Source organism: Dysidea avara, chromosome 2 (assembly GCF_963678975.1).
Source record: "Dysidea avara chromosome 2, odDysAvar1.4, whole genome shotgun sequence".
NCBI classification, from domain to species: domain Eukaryota; kingdom Metazoa; phylum Porifera; class Demospongiae; order Dictyoceratida; family Dysideidae; genus Dysidea; species Dysidea avara.
In genome coordinates this window covers 24,948,084-24,965,291 of record NC_089273.1, presented here as the reverse complement: position 1 = coordinate 24,965,291, position 17,208 = coordinate 24,948,084, and the positions used below count along the sequence as shown (strand labels likewise).

The window sequence follows — 17,208 nt, the reverse complement described above, 5'->3', positions numbered from 1 at the left end:
TTATTACTTGTGTGCACTGATATAACTATTAGTACTGTTACCGATATGGTGATATCGGTATTGGTAAAAGTTGCTTAAACACTATAATTGCTTAGCTTTCTGTATGCTTGATCTTGTAGCACTGTGAGTAAAGCTGGAGTTACTAACTGTTTGACACTGTCTAAGGTTTGATTTCCCTCGTTTTTTTCTTTGCTCAGACTTTTTTATCATACCTTTTCACAAGTCATTTTTCTTTTACAAAATATTGTGGCAACCACCTTTTTTTGTCACAGTGTTTAACATAAAATGTCCATACTGAAAACCTTTCATGTTCAGCTGCAAACCAGCACTAAGAAGTATCGGTATCGGAATCAGTAATTTTGTAGTTAATGTATCAGTTATCAGTATATTTGGTAATTTCCATATCGGTACACCTCTAGTGCTAGATTACTATCAGTGCACAGTTAGCACTACATATGTACCTTTGTATGTAGATGAGCACCCTGAGCCAGATCAGAAACCAATACCACCAGATAATTCTTCTGCTGTAATTGGTACGTATATGGTTATGTGATATGTGTTATTTGTTAGGATGTTATGATAACCAATATTCAAAAGTATATGCATCTATTTTGAATAATTGTTGAAAGGATTAATGAAATACTCAGATGAGTATTCTCTTGAAGTGCAGTTTAGAAGTGTTGAGAATCAGCTCTCAAAAAATTACAAGATTGAAAAACATTAAGATTCTCTATTAGGCAGAGGCATAGCTACAATGTAATTGCCTCACCAAATATTGATGACTGAACTGAGAGCTACATTGGACTTTTTAGATGCATTGAAAGCTTACATTTAAGAGTGTTTATATGTTATTTAGTTCAACTTATTGCACACAATAAGAGTCCATCCAAAACATGTTTGTACACTAAGGTCAAGGTTAACAAGTGAGATGAAGGTGTATGCAGTCACAAACCAATCAAGATGACAAAAGAATGCTGGAGTGTTGATACTGATAATGTTGGCATATATTATAAATGCATTTATGGCAGGGGCAGCTTTAGGGGATTAGCTACTGAGATTTTCAGAAACTGGTCAAATAAGATTGATATACTTTAATAGAGCAGTCACCCTAATAAAGCACTCACCTTAAAACAACAGTCAAGCGAAATTTTAATATTATATAGTTTTGATAAAATTAAAACTTATATTGCTCTCACTCAATCTCAGATGGTCTAACTTGCCCAGGGGAACACAACCCAGACCCCCTGGATTGGCATAATATACTCAAGTCAAGATCTGAGCAAAATGCATAAAATACCACAATGCATTCTTTGTGATTACCATAATAGTAGGACTAAAATTACCTCCATGCAGATTTAATATATAACTCTTAATTTTCAAAAGTTTCCTGGGGGGGGGGGGGGGGGGGTATGCCCCCAGACCCCCAGCTAGAGTATGTTATGCATGCTGATTGTACTTGCACATGCAGCATTGCAAGGTCTGCCTCACCTATTCAATGTTTCCAGCTACTCCCCTGTTAGGGTACCCACTGACTGTTATTATCTAATCAAAAACAGCTAAGCTGTAAAAAAAAAGGTGCAGCCTGCAAAAAATCCAGGATAAAAAAGATGTGGTGGCCAAGAAATGGCTGTGATGGTAGGTTAATGGCAAAAATTTTAATAATGACAATATTTCAGGTGAATTTGCATTGCCTCCTCGAGGGATTCAGCACCAAGTTCACCTGAATTGTCGTTATTAAAATTTTTGCCATTAACCTACCATCACAGCCATTTCTTGGCCACTACCTTTGATTTCACATCTTTTTCACCCTGGCTTTTTTGGAGGCCACGCCCTTTTTTACAGCTTGGTTATTTTTGATTACATATCACTTCTTTTGTAATTTCATTCTTAAAGCCAGCATATGGCCAGCTTTAGGTTTTTCTTTTAACTTGTCTTTGCTTTACTACAGGGAGAAGATTATTCTATATGAGGGAGAAGATTTTAATGATTTGTTTAGCTATACATACACATCTAGACAATAACTTACAATTGTGTTGATTAATCATAAAAAATAAGTCACACAAGTTGAATTGTTTGTAGCTGAATACTCTATGAGGAAATGTGTATGTAGTTGAAATTTCTATAGGGAACCTTGTAATGTAGCTGTACTCTTTGACTATATGGTGAATGGTTTGTAGTTGAACTCACCACAGAGTGACTCGTAGCCTAATTAAACTCTCTACAGGTGATTTCTTCCTGATCTCTCTACAGGGTGATTTCTTTCTATATAACTGTACTCTCTATGGGGTGACTTGTTTCTACCTGATCTTTATACAGAGTGATTTATTTTGAGCCGATCTCTCTACAGGGTTTAGCTGATCTCTCTACAGGGTGATTTGTGTCTACAGAATACTGTACAGGGTGACTTGTTTCTAGCTGATCTTTCTACTGAGAGATTTGGACTCTCTACAAGGTGACTTGATCAAGCTGATCTCTCTACAGGGTGCCTTGTTTTCAGCTAATCTCGTGCTTTTTTCTAGCTGATCTCTATACAACGTGATTTGCTCCTTAGTTGATCTCTCTACATGGTGAATTGTTTCTAGCTGATCTTTCTACACGGTGATTTGTTTCTAGCTGATCTCTTTACAGGGCTGCTTGTTTCTACTGAGCTCTCTACAGTGTGACTTGAAACGTAGCTGAACTCTCTACAGGGTGATTTGTTACAGCTGAACTGTCTTCAGTGTGACTTGTTTGTAGTGGAACTCTCTACAGTGTTACTTGTTTGTAACTAAACTCTCTACAGGGTGATTTGATTTTGGTACTAGTTGAAGGGTGACTTGATTGTAGTTGAACTCTCAATTGGGTAACTTGTTGTTAGCTGCACTCTCTACATGGTGACTTGATTGTAGCTGAATGTTCTAATAGAGTGACTGCACTATTAGAGTACCTCGATTGCGCACTTGTTATATATCTAGTTGACTTTCATAGTGGATTTTAATCCAATTCCTTGTAAACCACTGAAAAATCATGCTAAAATAATTTATTTACCTATTTATCTGTTTTTGGCTGATTCCATTAACTAGTTTACCTGGTAAGTGTGGCAAGTATTACTTTTTATCAACAAAACTTGATCGTGCACTTTTTACATATGATTAGTATTTTTGTTATAACTCCATGACTGTTAGTGCGATTTCTTTCAAACCACAAAAGATTTGCACTACAATGGTTACTCCATGTACAGACCGATTTTCAAGTCATTTCATCAAGTGATTTACCCTGTGGCCGTGACAAAATATTGCTATTGCATTTTTCGAAAATCGTGTCTAACTCCCTTGTTATTTACCCAATATAATTATGTACCATCCTGTGTGGGCAGTTCAAAGGCCCTGCCAGTGCCATAATTTGTATATGGCACTCTTGCTGACCACAGCGAGTGCATTATAACTTATAATGTACTGGTTACGGTTTTGCAGACCACAACAAGTGCATTATAAGTTATAAATGCACCGACTGCAGTGCAATATACAGATATTGCACTGGCTGCGATTTTGTGCAACAATGCACAAGTGCCAGCAGCCGAGACCACTACGACACCTCACCAAATAGGTAGAAAGACACCTCACAGATCACTAGAATTCTTTTATAGCCTGACATGTAAAGGTCGATTGTGGGCCATAACGTCACCAATACGTATAATGTTTACCAAGCAGCCAATGGCGATCGAAAAGCCAATGTGGTAGACACAACTCTAGTCTGCATATATATAAATGTACTTATACACCTTACTAGTCTGGTGCCATCTGAGCCCAGATTAAACTGTAGTCCACTTCAACAATGACTCAATAAAACTATTATATTCTAATTAGTACTCACCATTACGTTCGATTGTGGTAACCAGTTTTTGTTCATGCCACCAGATTCGAGTTTAGCCAGTGTGAATAGTAAGAATTAGACTAGTATCGTTTAGTAGTTAGGTTTTGTTTACTTAAACCATCTATTAGCTGCTTTTTTCGCTCGAGAGAATCACATAGTCTGGTGCTTAGTCTATATGACGATTGAGTGATCACGCTGGCATGCTGAGCACTACATGATGAGAGTCAAACAGCGAATGCAGGTTAGTGATATAACCCATAGCGTACTAGCTTTCAATATCTTGGGTGGCTGCAGTACTGTAGAGGGAACGTCATCGCAACATTTGGCTTGGTTACCCACAATTGATGTTAGAAATCTGGCCTTTATAAGTGTTACAGCTGTCTTGTGAGACTCTCCCACCTATTAGGTGAGTGGTACATAACAGTTATACAACGTGCACTCATGCTCTGCCTGTATAAACGCGCTTGCCTTCAGGCCTGATGGCCCTCAGGCTCGTGTATTTATATCAGGCAGAGTACTCGTGCCTGTTGTATAACTATATAGTATGACATTTAGACTGTAATTGTGTTACATTACTGTATGTTCTTACTGCCCTCCAATTTGAAGAAAATCAACTAAAGCATGCAAGAGTTGTAGTGATTTTTCGAAGTGTAGCAAAAAGAAAAGAAGAAAAAAACTAAGAAACTAAGACAAATTTTGAAGGCGCATATCTCATCTCCGTGATGGCTTAGCGGATTCAGCTCAAATCTGAAACAATTGGTGCCCCACCCCGAGGAAGTTTCCACAGCAAAAATGGTTAATTTCCGATCAGGCACTATTGAGCTACGGATGTATGAAAACGGAATTTTCTTGATTACTGTAAAATGCACACTTGTTTGTCGCGTGCCTGCACTGGCTGTACTTGGTTGCACGACACACTATTATGTATGATGTTTATATGCTTTGATGTCTGGGTCTTCTTACTAGTAAAGGAATTTGTTGGGTTAGCACTTACACTCACCATTTCATGTCATGCAACTGACAACTATGTCATCTTAAAGTACATATCAACTAGAGGTATATTGATATACGTACTGATACATATATTGTATTAAAAATTGATATTGATACAATATCAATTGATATGATATCATTAAACTGTGTGATATTTTGATGAAACGATACCAGTATCATCAAAAAAAAAATTGGAAACGACATTATTGCACTACCGTCCACGATGCTATCCACTAGTGTTGTGAACTGGTATGGAAAAACTGGTTATTAACCGGTATTGTCTAGGTCAAGCCAATTATTGGCTAAGAAGCCTATAAACCGGTTTTGCCCACCCACTTGGTAAAAAATAAATTACCCCTGCTGACAAGTGTTAACATCATAACATAACCTCAAAGCATGTGTAAATATGTGCTTGTAATAACTGTTATTGTAAGGAAGAATGTTGATGGTCACTTTGGTACCACCCTAAGGCTTCCAACAGGCATGTTTAGTGCCACAATGTCTGTTAATTTACAATCAGACAATAACTGGTCAATATCCAATTATTCACCTTCCAATAACCGGTTTTAGTAAACTCTGCAGGTTCACAGCACTACTATCCACAAATATCACAAAATAAATATCTGTATACTCATAACCTACTGTTAGGCCTGTGCCTATTACGCCAGCATAATTTTGAGAATAATAGGTCACCAATTTCGTGAGAATAATTCTGGAATAATAGGATGGTTACACGCATAATTTTAGAATTATCGGACGTTCATGGAATAATCAGTGAAAGTAAGGGGGCGTGTCTGCTCTTGATTAGCTGCTAAGAATGATATATAGCTGGCACTATTATACAAGTGCTGGCTGAAAAGATTGATATACTCTAATAGAACGCTCAAACTACTCTAATAGAGCAGTCAGATTGTTTCATGCTATGCAATCTGCAGCCAACATTAGGGATGTAATAGCACAATTCTGAAACTTGTGCATCTTATACAGTGTATCTTATTTAAATCTTTGAACATATTTATTATTGATATCATTATCTACCTAACTTAGCATGCAGCTATAGCTACAGTTTTAATGCACTAATAATTGAATTATTACTGCAGATATTCTAAGTCTGTTGTAACTATTTATGGCTAGAAAAATGATGTGTAAGATGAAATACTTCATGTATGGCTGTTGATTAATTCTGGGAAAACCACTTATAGCAGTACCTTGAAAACTAAGTGACTAGCCACAGAAACTAAATGAGCATGGCTAGATACAAGAATAAAAAAACAACAATAAGAGAAGTTTTTGAGAAATTCTGGAAAGACTAATAGGTAAAATTTTGAGCATTATAGGCTCATGCCTACCTACTGTAAGCATGGTGGGATGTCACACCACTGCCATTTTAGCTCTAGGAAAATGAAGGATCCAGATCCAAGGAAGATACAGACTGTAGATCTAGGGAAGGATCTACATAGGGTAGTAATCGTCTTGAACATTTTTAAACATCAAGATACTCTAATAGAGCATTCATGTAACTATATATTTTAGTGTTAACATATTTTCAATGCAATACAGAAATGATGTAAAGTGTTGGATTTTTTTCTTGTGCCTGGAACTACGTATGAACCCACTTCAAGCATTCATCTGTTTAAAAGCTTTTGTGATATGTAGGTGTATTGGAACACCTAGTTTTACTGCTTATTGTTTGTGTTAGATCACTATCAGTACTTATTCTAATTGCAGTTAACACTACATATGTACGTACTTATGTAGATGAGCACCCTGAGCCAGATCAGAAATTGCCACCAGATAATCCTGCTATAATTGGTATGATTATGTACGTTTTATTTGTATGAAAACTAGTATTCTAAAGTATGTGTCTGTTGTGAATAACTGTTGAAAGGTTTATGTAAAATGATATTAAATAGTAAAATGTGTATTCTCTTGAAGTGCAGTTTAGAAGTGTTGATAGCCAGCACTCAAGTGTAAAATAAATATAAACCAATACAGCCAAGCTGTAAAAAGAGTGCAGCCGCCAAAAGACCAGGATGAAAAAAGATGTGAAATCCAAGGTGGCAGCCAAGAAATGGCTGTGATGGTAGGTTAATGGCAAAAACATTAATTATGACAATTCAGGTGAATTTGCATTGCCTCCTCCACTAGGATTCAGCACCAAGTTCACATGAATTGTTGTAATTAAAATTTTACCATCACAGCCATTTCTTGGCCGCCACCTTGGATTTCACATCTTTTTTCATTATGGCCTTTTTGGGGGCCGCACTCTTTTTTTACAGTTTGGCTGTTTTGGTATAGATATCACTTCTTTTTGTATTGCAAGCCACAAAGCCGGCCATTAACTGGCTTTGGTGCTTCCTTCTAACTTGTTTTTTTTTCTTTTCTGCAGGAATTGTGGAACAAAGAAAGAAATTTTGTGTACAGCTTTTTGTCTGATTAAAAATATTTGTATATTTAACAATGAAAGATAATCATACTGTAGGTAATATGTGACCGGATTTCACATAACAAGGCTTCCACACACACAAAATCAAACTTACGATTTTACCAGAAATGGATTGCTGGTCTAATACACTATCATATTTCACACTGTACTTCCTTCAGCACTGACAAGTCTGGTTTCTGTAGCAGCTTTCTTCCGACCCTGTCAAAGCCACGAGTGTGAGATTGGCACCATTAAATGGCCATGGCTCTGTGATAATGGTGTGTAGTGAGCTGGGACTTCACAGAGAGCTCGCCAATAGTGTTCTCAGTCAATTTGGAGCAATCTGAGTGCCATGGAGGGCCATGGAGAGCCCAAACTTGGCCTCTGGATTCCAATCGTCTTCTTACTTCATTTTATACCCGTATATTAAGACCACCCTCCCACCCTATTAGTACCGCCTGTGATATTATTACCCGCTCGAAAAAAGCTGCTCAAAACAGGGCAAATTTTGGGTATCAGAAATGTATACACCCACTCAGTGATAGCTAGTGAACAGATGAACAATTGGTGCAAATTTTGTTTGCACAGCTGTAGGCACTGGGAAGTTATTACACAATGATTCCTTAAAATCGCCATATCTCCTAACAAAGCTTTGTGCGTCGAAGCCTTGTTTTGTCAAATTCAGTCACATATGGTGACTTCGTATACATAACTGAACTGTAGTTGAAACTCTCATTGTTTGTAGCTGAACTCTTTCAGAGTGACTTGTAACTCTCTACACGGTGATTTGTTTCCAACACATATTTCTACAGGGTGATTTGTTTGTAACTGATCCCTATAGAGTAACTTGTATCTAGCTGATATCTCTACATGGTGGTTTCTTTGTAGCTGAACTCTCTAAAGGTGACTTCTTCTAGTTGAACTCTCTACATGGTGATATTTTGTAGCTGAACTCTCTACAGGGTGATTTGTTTGCAGCTGAGTTCTCTACATGATGGTTTCTTTGTAGCTGAACGCTCTACAAGGTAACTTCTTCTAGCTGATCTCTCTACAGGGTGACTTGTTTATAGCTGAACTCTCGATAGGATGGTTTCCTTGTAGCTGATCTCTCTACAGGTGACTTGTTTCTAGCTGATCTCTCTACAGGGTGACTTGTTTCTAGCTGAACTCTCTACATGGTAACTTCTTATAGATGATCTCTCTACAGGATGATTTGTTTATAGCTGAACTCTCTACAAAGTGATCCTTCTAGCTGATATCTCTACAGGATGATTTGTTTCTAGCTGAACTTTCCACAGGGTGATCTATTCGTAGCTGAACTTTCTACTGGTTGAATTGTTTGCAGCTGATCTCTCTCATGATGGTTTCTTTGTAACTGAACTCTCTACAAGGTGAATTCTTCTAGCTGGTCTCTCTACAGGTGATTTGTTTGCAGCTGAACTCTCTACATGATGATTTCTTTGTAGCTGAACTCTAAGCAGGGTGATTTGGTTGTAGCTGAACTCTCTACAGGGTGATTTGTTTGTAGCTGAACTCTCTACAGGATGGTTTCTTTGTAGCTGAACTCTCTGCAATGTGATTTTTTCTAGCTGATCTCTCTACAATGTATCTTCTAGCTGATCTGTCTACTGGGTGACTTGTGTCTAGTTGAACACTGTACAAGGTGATGTGTTTGTAGCTGAATGCTATACAGGGTGATTTTTGTAGTCAAACTCTCTGCAGGGTGATTTGTTTGTAGCTGAACTCTCTACAGGATGATTTCTTTGTAGCTGAACTTTCTACAGGGTGATTTTATTCTAGCTGAACTCTCTATAGCGTGATCACTTCACAGCTGAACCCTCTACAAGGTGGCTTCTTCTATCTGATCTCTCTACAGTGTGATTTGTTTGTAGCTGAACTCTCTACAAGGTGACGTTTTCTAGCTGACCTCTCTCTTGTTTCTATCTGATCTCTCTACAGAGTAACTTGTTAGTAAAGCTGACTCTTTACATGGTGGATTTTGGTTGTTAAACTCTCTGCATGAAGACTTGTTTGTAGCAGAATTTCTACAGAGTGAATTGTTTGTAGCTGAACTCTCTACAGGGTACAGGACTTGTTGATAGCTTAACTCTCTTCAGTGTGACTTGTTATAACTATACAGTGATATATTTGTAGCTGAACTCTCTACAGGGTGACTTGCTTGTAGCTGAACTGTCTACAATATTAACTGGTTGCTGCTGAACTCCCTACAGCATAACTTGCAATGTAATAGAAATCTATAATGGAATAAGTCATGAACTAGCTGAATGCTCTATTAGGGTGACTGTTCTGTTACAGTGTCTCGATCTCACATTTGCTACACGGAGTTGGATTTGGAATCATAAGTCAATGGTTTGTAAACCAATTGTTCTGTACTACTGAAAGTACTTTCTACAATGACTATTCCAGCTACATACCCATTTTCAGCTCACTGCTCTAAGCAGTTTGCCTGGTAGGCGTGAAAATTATTGGTATTTTTATTCACGAATCTCGATTGCACAATTGTTACACATCTGCGGTTTCGTGTCATATCTCCATGATATTTATTTCGATTGCTTTCAAACCACCAAAGGTTACTCCTACTATGGTTGATCTATCCACGAAACCATTTTCAACTCATTCCATGAACTGGTTTACCCTGTAGATGTTACAACAAATCGATCTTGTTTTCTACGAATAATTGGTCATAAATCCTTAACCGTTCATCCGATTTATACCAAATTTGATACTAGGATTCGCCTTTGGACTGCCTTTCTGTGTGCCAAATTTCAAGGTGATCAGATTATGCATTTGCATTTTATAGCAATTTTTGCAAGCGTGCGAAAACAAGAAGAAGATTAAGAAGAAAAAAACGAAGAAAGAATCCAAAACTTTGGCTGCTTGTATCTTGGAAATGGCTCGAGCGATTTCCTTCAAATTTGGAATGTGGACTTCCCTAGCTGGCGGGCATCTTTGCAATAGATTTGGTTCCAATCGGATAAGATATCACCGAAATACAAAGGTGTGAAAAGACATTTTCTTCTTCCTGTCAATATACCCACGGTGTGGCGTGCTGGCTTCTTGGACCGCACGATACACTATCGTGTGTCTTGGTTTAAGATACTCTATTACAGGTTTAACCGCAGGTTAAACAGGGTTAACTAGAAGGCCGCTCCTCACCTCATTCATAGGCATTGGTAGGCTTCACTGCACGCGACGTTACGATAGTACGAAGCATCCGTCATGCCGGTGCAAGGTCTCGTGAGCTTGCTGAGTGGGCGGGATATTTAAATCAACGAGGCTCCCGCCAGCCGGTCGCTTAGGAACATTTCGCAAGCTAACTACGCTAGAGTGAGCAAGCGAGCTGCCTTCTCTGGATTTCTTTATTAAGTGGTGCCATTGTCGTGTTTTCATGGAAGAAAACAACCAACCTCAGCCAGGACCGGCTCCAGCAGTGGCAGCCCCAGTTCACCCCCAACTCTGGCGAACTCCGACGTACAGCGGATAGCCCAAGCAGTCGCCGGAATACTTCAGCCTGTGGGGGGTCACCCCCTGCAAGCGGGACTACATTCCGCTTCGCAGCCCGGTAAGTTTCAACGAGTACAATGGTAATTTCACGTTATAATGGTAATTACGTCATGTCTTAGTTATCTATAGTGCACCTTGACCAGCAGCTCAGGTCCAAGGCGATGGCAGAGCTTCTCCGCCGTGCAGCGGGTGTGGCTATTGTGCCTATGAGTCAGGAAGTCGAGTAGTGGACAGGCACGCTTGCCATTAGCTACTCAGGGGTCAGGCACGCTTGCCATTAACTACTCGGGGTCAGGTACGCTTGCCTTTGCTCAGTGGATCAGGCACGCTTGCCTTTGCTCAGTGGATCAGGCACGCTTGCCATTACTGGGACCCGTTGCTATGGGTCAGGCACGCTTGCCATTACCGGAAGGGTCAGGCACGGTTGCCATTACTGGAAGGGTCAGGCACGCTTGTCTAATGGTTTGTCAAGGAAGAGTGACCAGGCACGCTTGCCAAGCATTGGGTTCACTCACATTGTTTTTTGAGCTCACCAGGCTCACATAGTATGCCCTGGCGGAGTCGAGCAACGCCCTCGCGTCATTGGTAGTGTGCAGTTGTTAGCCCATCTGCGATGCTTTTATGTACCCACACAACCTCCTGCTGACGGACGCGCGGTGACTGGCTTTAAATCATTTACAGCACGTCGTCCCCCCTTTAATTGATCTGGACAAGCGCTGCAACACTGGCCTTAGTCATTAAGAGCATCTGGTCACTGTGTACATGGGTATAGTTAGGTGATAATTGTTCCTTTTATGGCCGAGCAGCCACTTCATGCCGTTCTCTCACTATCCAGGCATCCCAATACTACCTGTGGACCCCTCACTGGCTAATCCAGGGGAGCTGGCTCCACTTCTGTCGGCCGCAGCCCTACCATCATCTTCCAGGCCATCCACGGTAGTGGTGACAGAAGGTATTCCTCCAGTAGCTCGTCAACTGGTGGAGAAAATCAGAAGATGGGATTATGTCAACTTGGCAGACCTCTTGAAGGATCCCCACAGCAGAGAGCAGCAAGGGACGGCAGTCAATGGTCAGACAATGTCACAAACTGCCAAGCAATCTCTTTCCATCATCAGCTGGCTCCGGGCTTACAACATTTTTTCAGCAGTACTCCTGTCATCAGAGGAGACTTCCAAGGAGGAAGCAGCAGGTCTGGCTGCCTATGCTCACCTGATCTTACAATTGTCAGAGGACCTACAAGGCAACCAATGGTCTCAATATGACATAAACTACCGTGAATGGGCAGCAGCTAAGGGTATTCGGAGATGGGGAGAAATGAATTTAACCATTTATGGCCGCTGCCTAACATATAAACATCTTAGTCAACCTACCCGCCCGATCATCGGCTCCAAACGGAAATCTCAAGGACAAGTCTGCTACCGGTGGAATGAGGGTCTCCCCTGTAGCAAACTATCCTGCAAATTCAACCACAGATGTCGCACTTGTGGGGGAGCCCACAGGGCAGTTGACTGCACTCCCTCCCAGGGCTGTTAAACACCCTTTTAATCACCCATTGACTATAATCTGCCATATTTATCATCACTGGCTGCTGGTCGGCTCAGTAAATCACTTTTATCATGAATGTGTCTCTAGACTGGTTAATATTTTACATATATGGTCATGTATGCTGGTCACATCTTTATATGTTCATGTGTTACTACTCAGTATTAAAGGGAAGGGGCAGGGTGGAGTCACTGACAGCCTTTCAGGATGGAGCCTCAGGCATGGGAATTTTAAAGTGGACCTCTAAACACGAAATGCCTGTATAAGAGAACCCCTAGTCTAGGCTTTCAAGGAGGTAGATTAAGGGGCCCCATTCTGAATGGATGTCAGAGAACTCTCACCCTCTGTCTTAGTGTGACTCTTGCTCACTCCAAGTGGGGTAGGGAAGGGAGCCTTATGTTCCATCTCCTCGGGTGTGACTATCATTTGGCTGTCCTCTTCTCCCTCCCTACAGAGCTTACAAAGGACTGGAGAGTGTTTGTCCAGGGCATGGTGTCAAATGGTCTTCACATCTACACAGACCACCTCCTGGCGATTGACTCCTGCAGGTCTCCTAGCCCTCATTGTCGGCTACCTATGGAGATTTTCACACCATTAAATATACATCAATGGACACAACAACTGCAATCTCACCCAGATGGCCGATTTTTCTCCTATATCATTCAAGGAATCTCATCTGGATTCAGGATTGGATTCAACCATTCTCACACAGTCCTCTCAGCATCCAGCAATCTCCCCACATCTAATGATTCAATCATAGAAGATTATTTGGAACGTGAAGTAGCTCTGTCCAGGATGTGGAAGTCCCCTCGTAACTATTCCATTCCAGGTACTCAGATAAGCCCACTGGGACTAGTACCTAAAAAGAACAAACCAGGGAAATGGCGCCTGATTATGGATCTATCTTCCCCACCAGGAGAGAGTGTCAACGACGGGATCTCATCAGAACTATCATCAGTTAGCTATACATCACTAGACCACCTGGCTTCCCTGGTACTTTTACTTGGTAGAGGATCTCTGTTGGTCAAAGCTGATATTCAAGAAGCTTACAGAATGGTACCAGTTCACCCTCAAGATCAACCTTTACTGGGGGTACAGTGGAATGGCTGCATATACTTGGATAAAATGCTCCCGTTCGGCCTCAGGTCCGCCCCAAAAATATTTTCAGCAGTAGCTGACGGGCTCCAATGGATTCTCAGTCAAAAAGGCATCACTCACCTCCTCCACTATTTAGATGACTTTGTCTTTGTGGCAGCTTCGATGGGAGATGCATCAACACAGAAGGACATTCTCATAACAACCTGCACTCAGCTTGGGATCCCGTTAGAGATGTCCAAGCTTGAAGGCCCCTCCACCTGCTTGACTTTCTTGGGCATCGAAGTGGACACTGTGGCAAATCAGCTGCGCCTACCGGTAGGTAAATTACTCAAACTGAAACAAGAATTGACTCACTGCCTCCATCGTACGTCCATTACCAAACGTGAGTTGGCCAGTCTGACGGGTTTGCTCCAGTTTGCCACAAAGGTGATACGCCCTGGGCGTAGCTTCCTCCGTCAGTTGTACGCAATGCAATCAATTGACTCTCACCCAAATCACCATGTCCGCTTAAACTCTGCAGCCAGAGCTGACATCGTTGGTGGTACTTGTTTGCAGACAGCTGGAATGGTATCTCTATGCTTTGGGACAGCCACATTCTCAGTCCAGAGTTCATTACATTCTCAGATGCATCAGGCTCCTGGGGATGTGGAGCATTCTGGGAATACCAGTGGTTCCATCTCAAATGGCCAGTTAATTTTCAACTTCTTTCTATTGCCATCAAGGAGTTTATTCCAGTTGTCTTGGCTGCAGCTATCTTTGGCCGTCAGTGGCAGGGTCACTTAATCCAATTTTCGGTGGACAACATGAGTGTCGTGCACGTCCTCAACTCTACCTACAGTAAAGACCCTCATCTTATGCACATGGTACGTGTTTTGGTTTTCCTGGCAGCTCACTTCAACTTCTGGTTCAGAGCGGAGCACATTGAGGGAAAGGCTAACAGTCTTGCAGATGCGTTGTCTCGCGATAATCTGGAATACTTCCTTTCTAAGTCAGAGTCTCCCACCAGGGACCGCTCTCCGGATATCCCAGCTACTCTCATGGCTCTCCTGGGCGATATTCAGGATTGGACATCTCCTCGATGGATCACCTTGTTCGGTGCGACACTAAGACAACTATGACATTCACAAGCACCTCACCTTATGCTACAAATACTGTGCAATCTTTCCTCACCTTAATCCCATTGACAATTAGTATATTCATTGTATCCCGAACTTTAGCTGCAGGACAGCTGGAATGTGTGTTTTTAATAATGTGTACAAATGACTATCGTTGTAACACTTACACATGTAACACTTATGCAGGTCATAAATCAATCACTTTTGCAGGTGGCCCCTACAACATACGTACTGAATTTCGGTCGGTCACCTAGTCCTTTTATAGCCATACAGTCCTAGGGTCCTTAGGCCGGACTAAGGCATCAGTAGGGTATATATGACGTCCCAGGGTCCTTCTCAGGGGTTTGAATGTCAGTCTCAATCTCCCTTGTTATACATGTTATACAGCTCTCTCCCCTTCACAGGCCTCTCAAGCAGGAGATCTCCAAGTGTCATCACCCAGGATCATCCCCAATCCTCAGTCTACAGTTTGGATCAGGCAGTTTGCCGTTACTTTGTAGCAGCCTTGTCATCATCGACTCATAAAACCTACAAGGCAGCAGAGAGAAGGTACCTGCAGTTCTGCAATAATTTCTCACTAACCCCACTCCCAGTATCAGAGAACATATTGTGCTATTTCGTAGCTTGCATGGGTCAGGAAGGACTTGCTGGTTCCTCTATTCGAACATATTTGTCTGGTATTCGTCAACTTCAGGTGGCAGCAGGCTTCCAGGATCCACACTTAGATCAAATGCCCCGTCTTAGCCAGGTTCTCAAGGGTGTCAAAGTCCTGGCAGCAAGAGCAGGAAGGCAACCCCGATCACGCCTCCCAATCACCCCTTCAATCCTTCGAATGCTTAGACAAATTTGGATGTCTGGGATCTCTACCTTCAACAATACTATGTTGTGGGCAGCAGCCTCTACCACATTCTTTGGCTTCTGCAGATCGGGCGAGATCACAGTAGAATCAGAGACAAATTATGACCCGAAGATTCACCTGTCCTTCGCGGACTTGGCGGTAGATAATGCCACCTCTCCTACTGTCATCTCCATCCAGCTCAAGCGTTCCAAGACCGATCCTTTCATGAAGGGTGTCAAGCTAGTACTGGGAAGAACACAAGATGACTTATGCCCAGTAACAGCACTTCTTTCCTACCTGGCTATCCGAGGTAATGCTTCTGGGCCACTCTTCATGTGGGATGATCTTAAACCATTATCAAAGACCAAGTTCATTGAACACGTCCGTCAAGCTCTTCAGTCGGCCAATATTCCAGCTCATCTGTATTCAGGGCACAGCTTCCGCATCGGGGCAGCTACAACAGCAGCATCTGCAGGCATTGCAGACTCTGTCATTCAAACCCTGGGCCGTTGGCAGAGCTCAGCTTACCTCCTGTATGTCAAACTTAGACCGGATCACCTTGCCAATTTGTCTTCCACTATGGCACAGTGCCCAATTTGACGGACCCATGTACAAATTGTATTTCATGATTATAATACCTATGTAACTTCAGCACATCTTACCCCTGAAATGCAAGGCGTTGCTTGTATGGGTGTGGCCAGACAGCCTCAGGCTCATGTGGAAGCAGTCTAAATGCTGGCTCGGAGGCCAGCTTAGGTGGGCTGATTGTACCACATGAGCTTGGTTAAAGTAATGGAGGGTACACGTGACCGAATCATCCTCGGGATCACGTGAGTCCGTCACGTGATCTAGAAAGGAACTACAGGAAGGTTCCCGGAGGTTCGGAAATTTCACCCTGGCACACCCATTATCCCACACGAGGTAGAATCATTTAGCGACAGGGCCATCCGATCATCCAACGGTAGGGTCATCGGACTAGCCGCACCTAGTTAATAGGATACTAATTATATGTTTTATATGCTTTGATGTCTGGGTTTCGTCAAACCATGATATTCTGATGAAATAATACAGTATTAGTATAGCGGCACAACCAAAAAAATTGTGCACTTTTTCATAAAGCCATGAAACTTTCCACATAAATAGTAGTCTTCAATACATGTATTTTGAGATATAGTACCATTGCTGATTTGACTTTTACGGCCATTTTTGTACAGAAAATTGATCATTTTTGTTTTTAACTCCCTGGCAGTAATAAACATGTTAAAACATGGTACCAAACAAATGATCTTGCTGATAAAAACAACTTGGTTTTTATTTGAAGTTAATAGGTGATTTCATTACAAAGTTATGATCATTTTTACTAGCTGCAAAATTTGATAAATTTACCTGCCCTCAAGGTGTGAATTACCTGTGGGCAGATAATTATGCATAAATTTATCAAATTTTGCAGCTAATAAAAATACTTATAACTTAAGAATGAAATCACCTATTGACTTCAAATAAAAACCAAGTTGTTTCTATCAGCAAGATCGTTTGTTTGGTACCATGTTTTAACATGTTAATTACTGCCTCGGGGAGTTAAAGACAAAAATAACCAATGTTCTGTACAAAAATGGCCATAAAAGTCACCAAATGTCAACTCAGTGATGGCACTATATCTAAAATTACATGTCATGAGGAGTACTATTTATGTGGAAAGTTTCATGGTTTTATGAAAAAGTGCACAATATTGCCAATTTTGGGGTCTACGCCGCTATACTATATCATTAAAAGTCTTGGAAATCATATTATCATGCTATCATAATTACCACAGTGCTCTC

General features: G+C 41.3%; 1 protein-coding gene and 2 long non-coding RNA genes across 7 annotated transcripts in view; 1 reads left to right on the top strand and 2 right to left on the bottom strand.

Annotated features, from left to right (window-relative positions):
- LOC136243859 (uncharacterized) overlaps positions 1-17,208 on the top strand; it is a 64,958-nt gene that overhangs the window by 38,144 nt on the left and 9,606 nt on the right. The window contains exons 7-8 of the mRNA XM_066035424.1: positions 474-533; positions 6,604-6,657. Coding sequence (XP_065891496.1) covers positions 474-533; positions 6,604-6,657 — 114 coding nt within the window. The remainder of the gene's footprint in view (positions 1-473; positions 534-6,603; positions 6,658-17,208) is intronic.
- On the bottom strand, positions 11,512-14,663 carry LOC136246927 (uncharacterized). Of its 5 annotated transcripts, none has more exons than XR_010696926.1 (8): positions 14,606-14,663; positions 14,329-14,547; positions 13,556-14,267; positions 13,251-13,354; positions 12,971-13,196; positions 12,166-12,911; positions 11,816-12,028; positions 11,512-11,770 (listed from the first exon to the last, which is right to left on the bottom strand). It is a non-coding gene; the product is annotated as an uncharacterized lncRNA (long non-coding RNA). The 5 variants fall into 5 exon arrangements; XR_010696929.1 differs by having other exon boundaries at positions 11,512-11,947; positions 12,005-12,028; XR_010696928.1 differs by having other exon boundaries at positions 11,512-12,028; positions 13,556-13,744; positions 13,790-14,267.
- Positions 14,935-16,379, bottom strand: LOC136246926 (uncharacterized). The gene is made up of 6 exons (XR_010696924.1): positions 15,917-16,379; positions 15,686-15,857; positions 15,527-15,634; positions 15,418-15,468; positions 15,133-15,368; positions 14,935-15,078 (listed from the first exon to the last, which is right to left on the bottom strand). It is a non-coding gene; the product is annotated as an uncharacterized lncRNA (long non-coding RNA).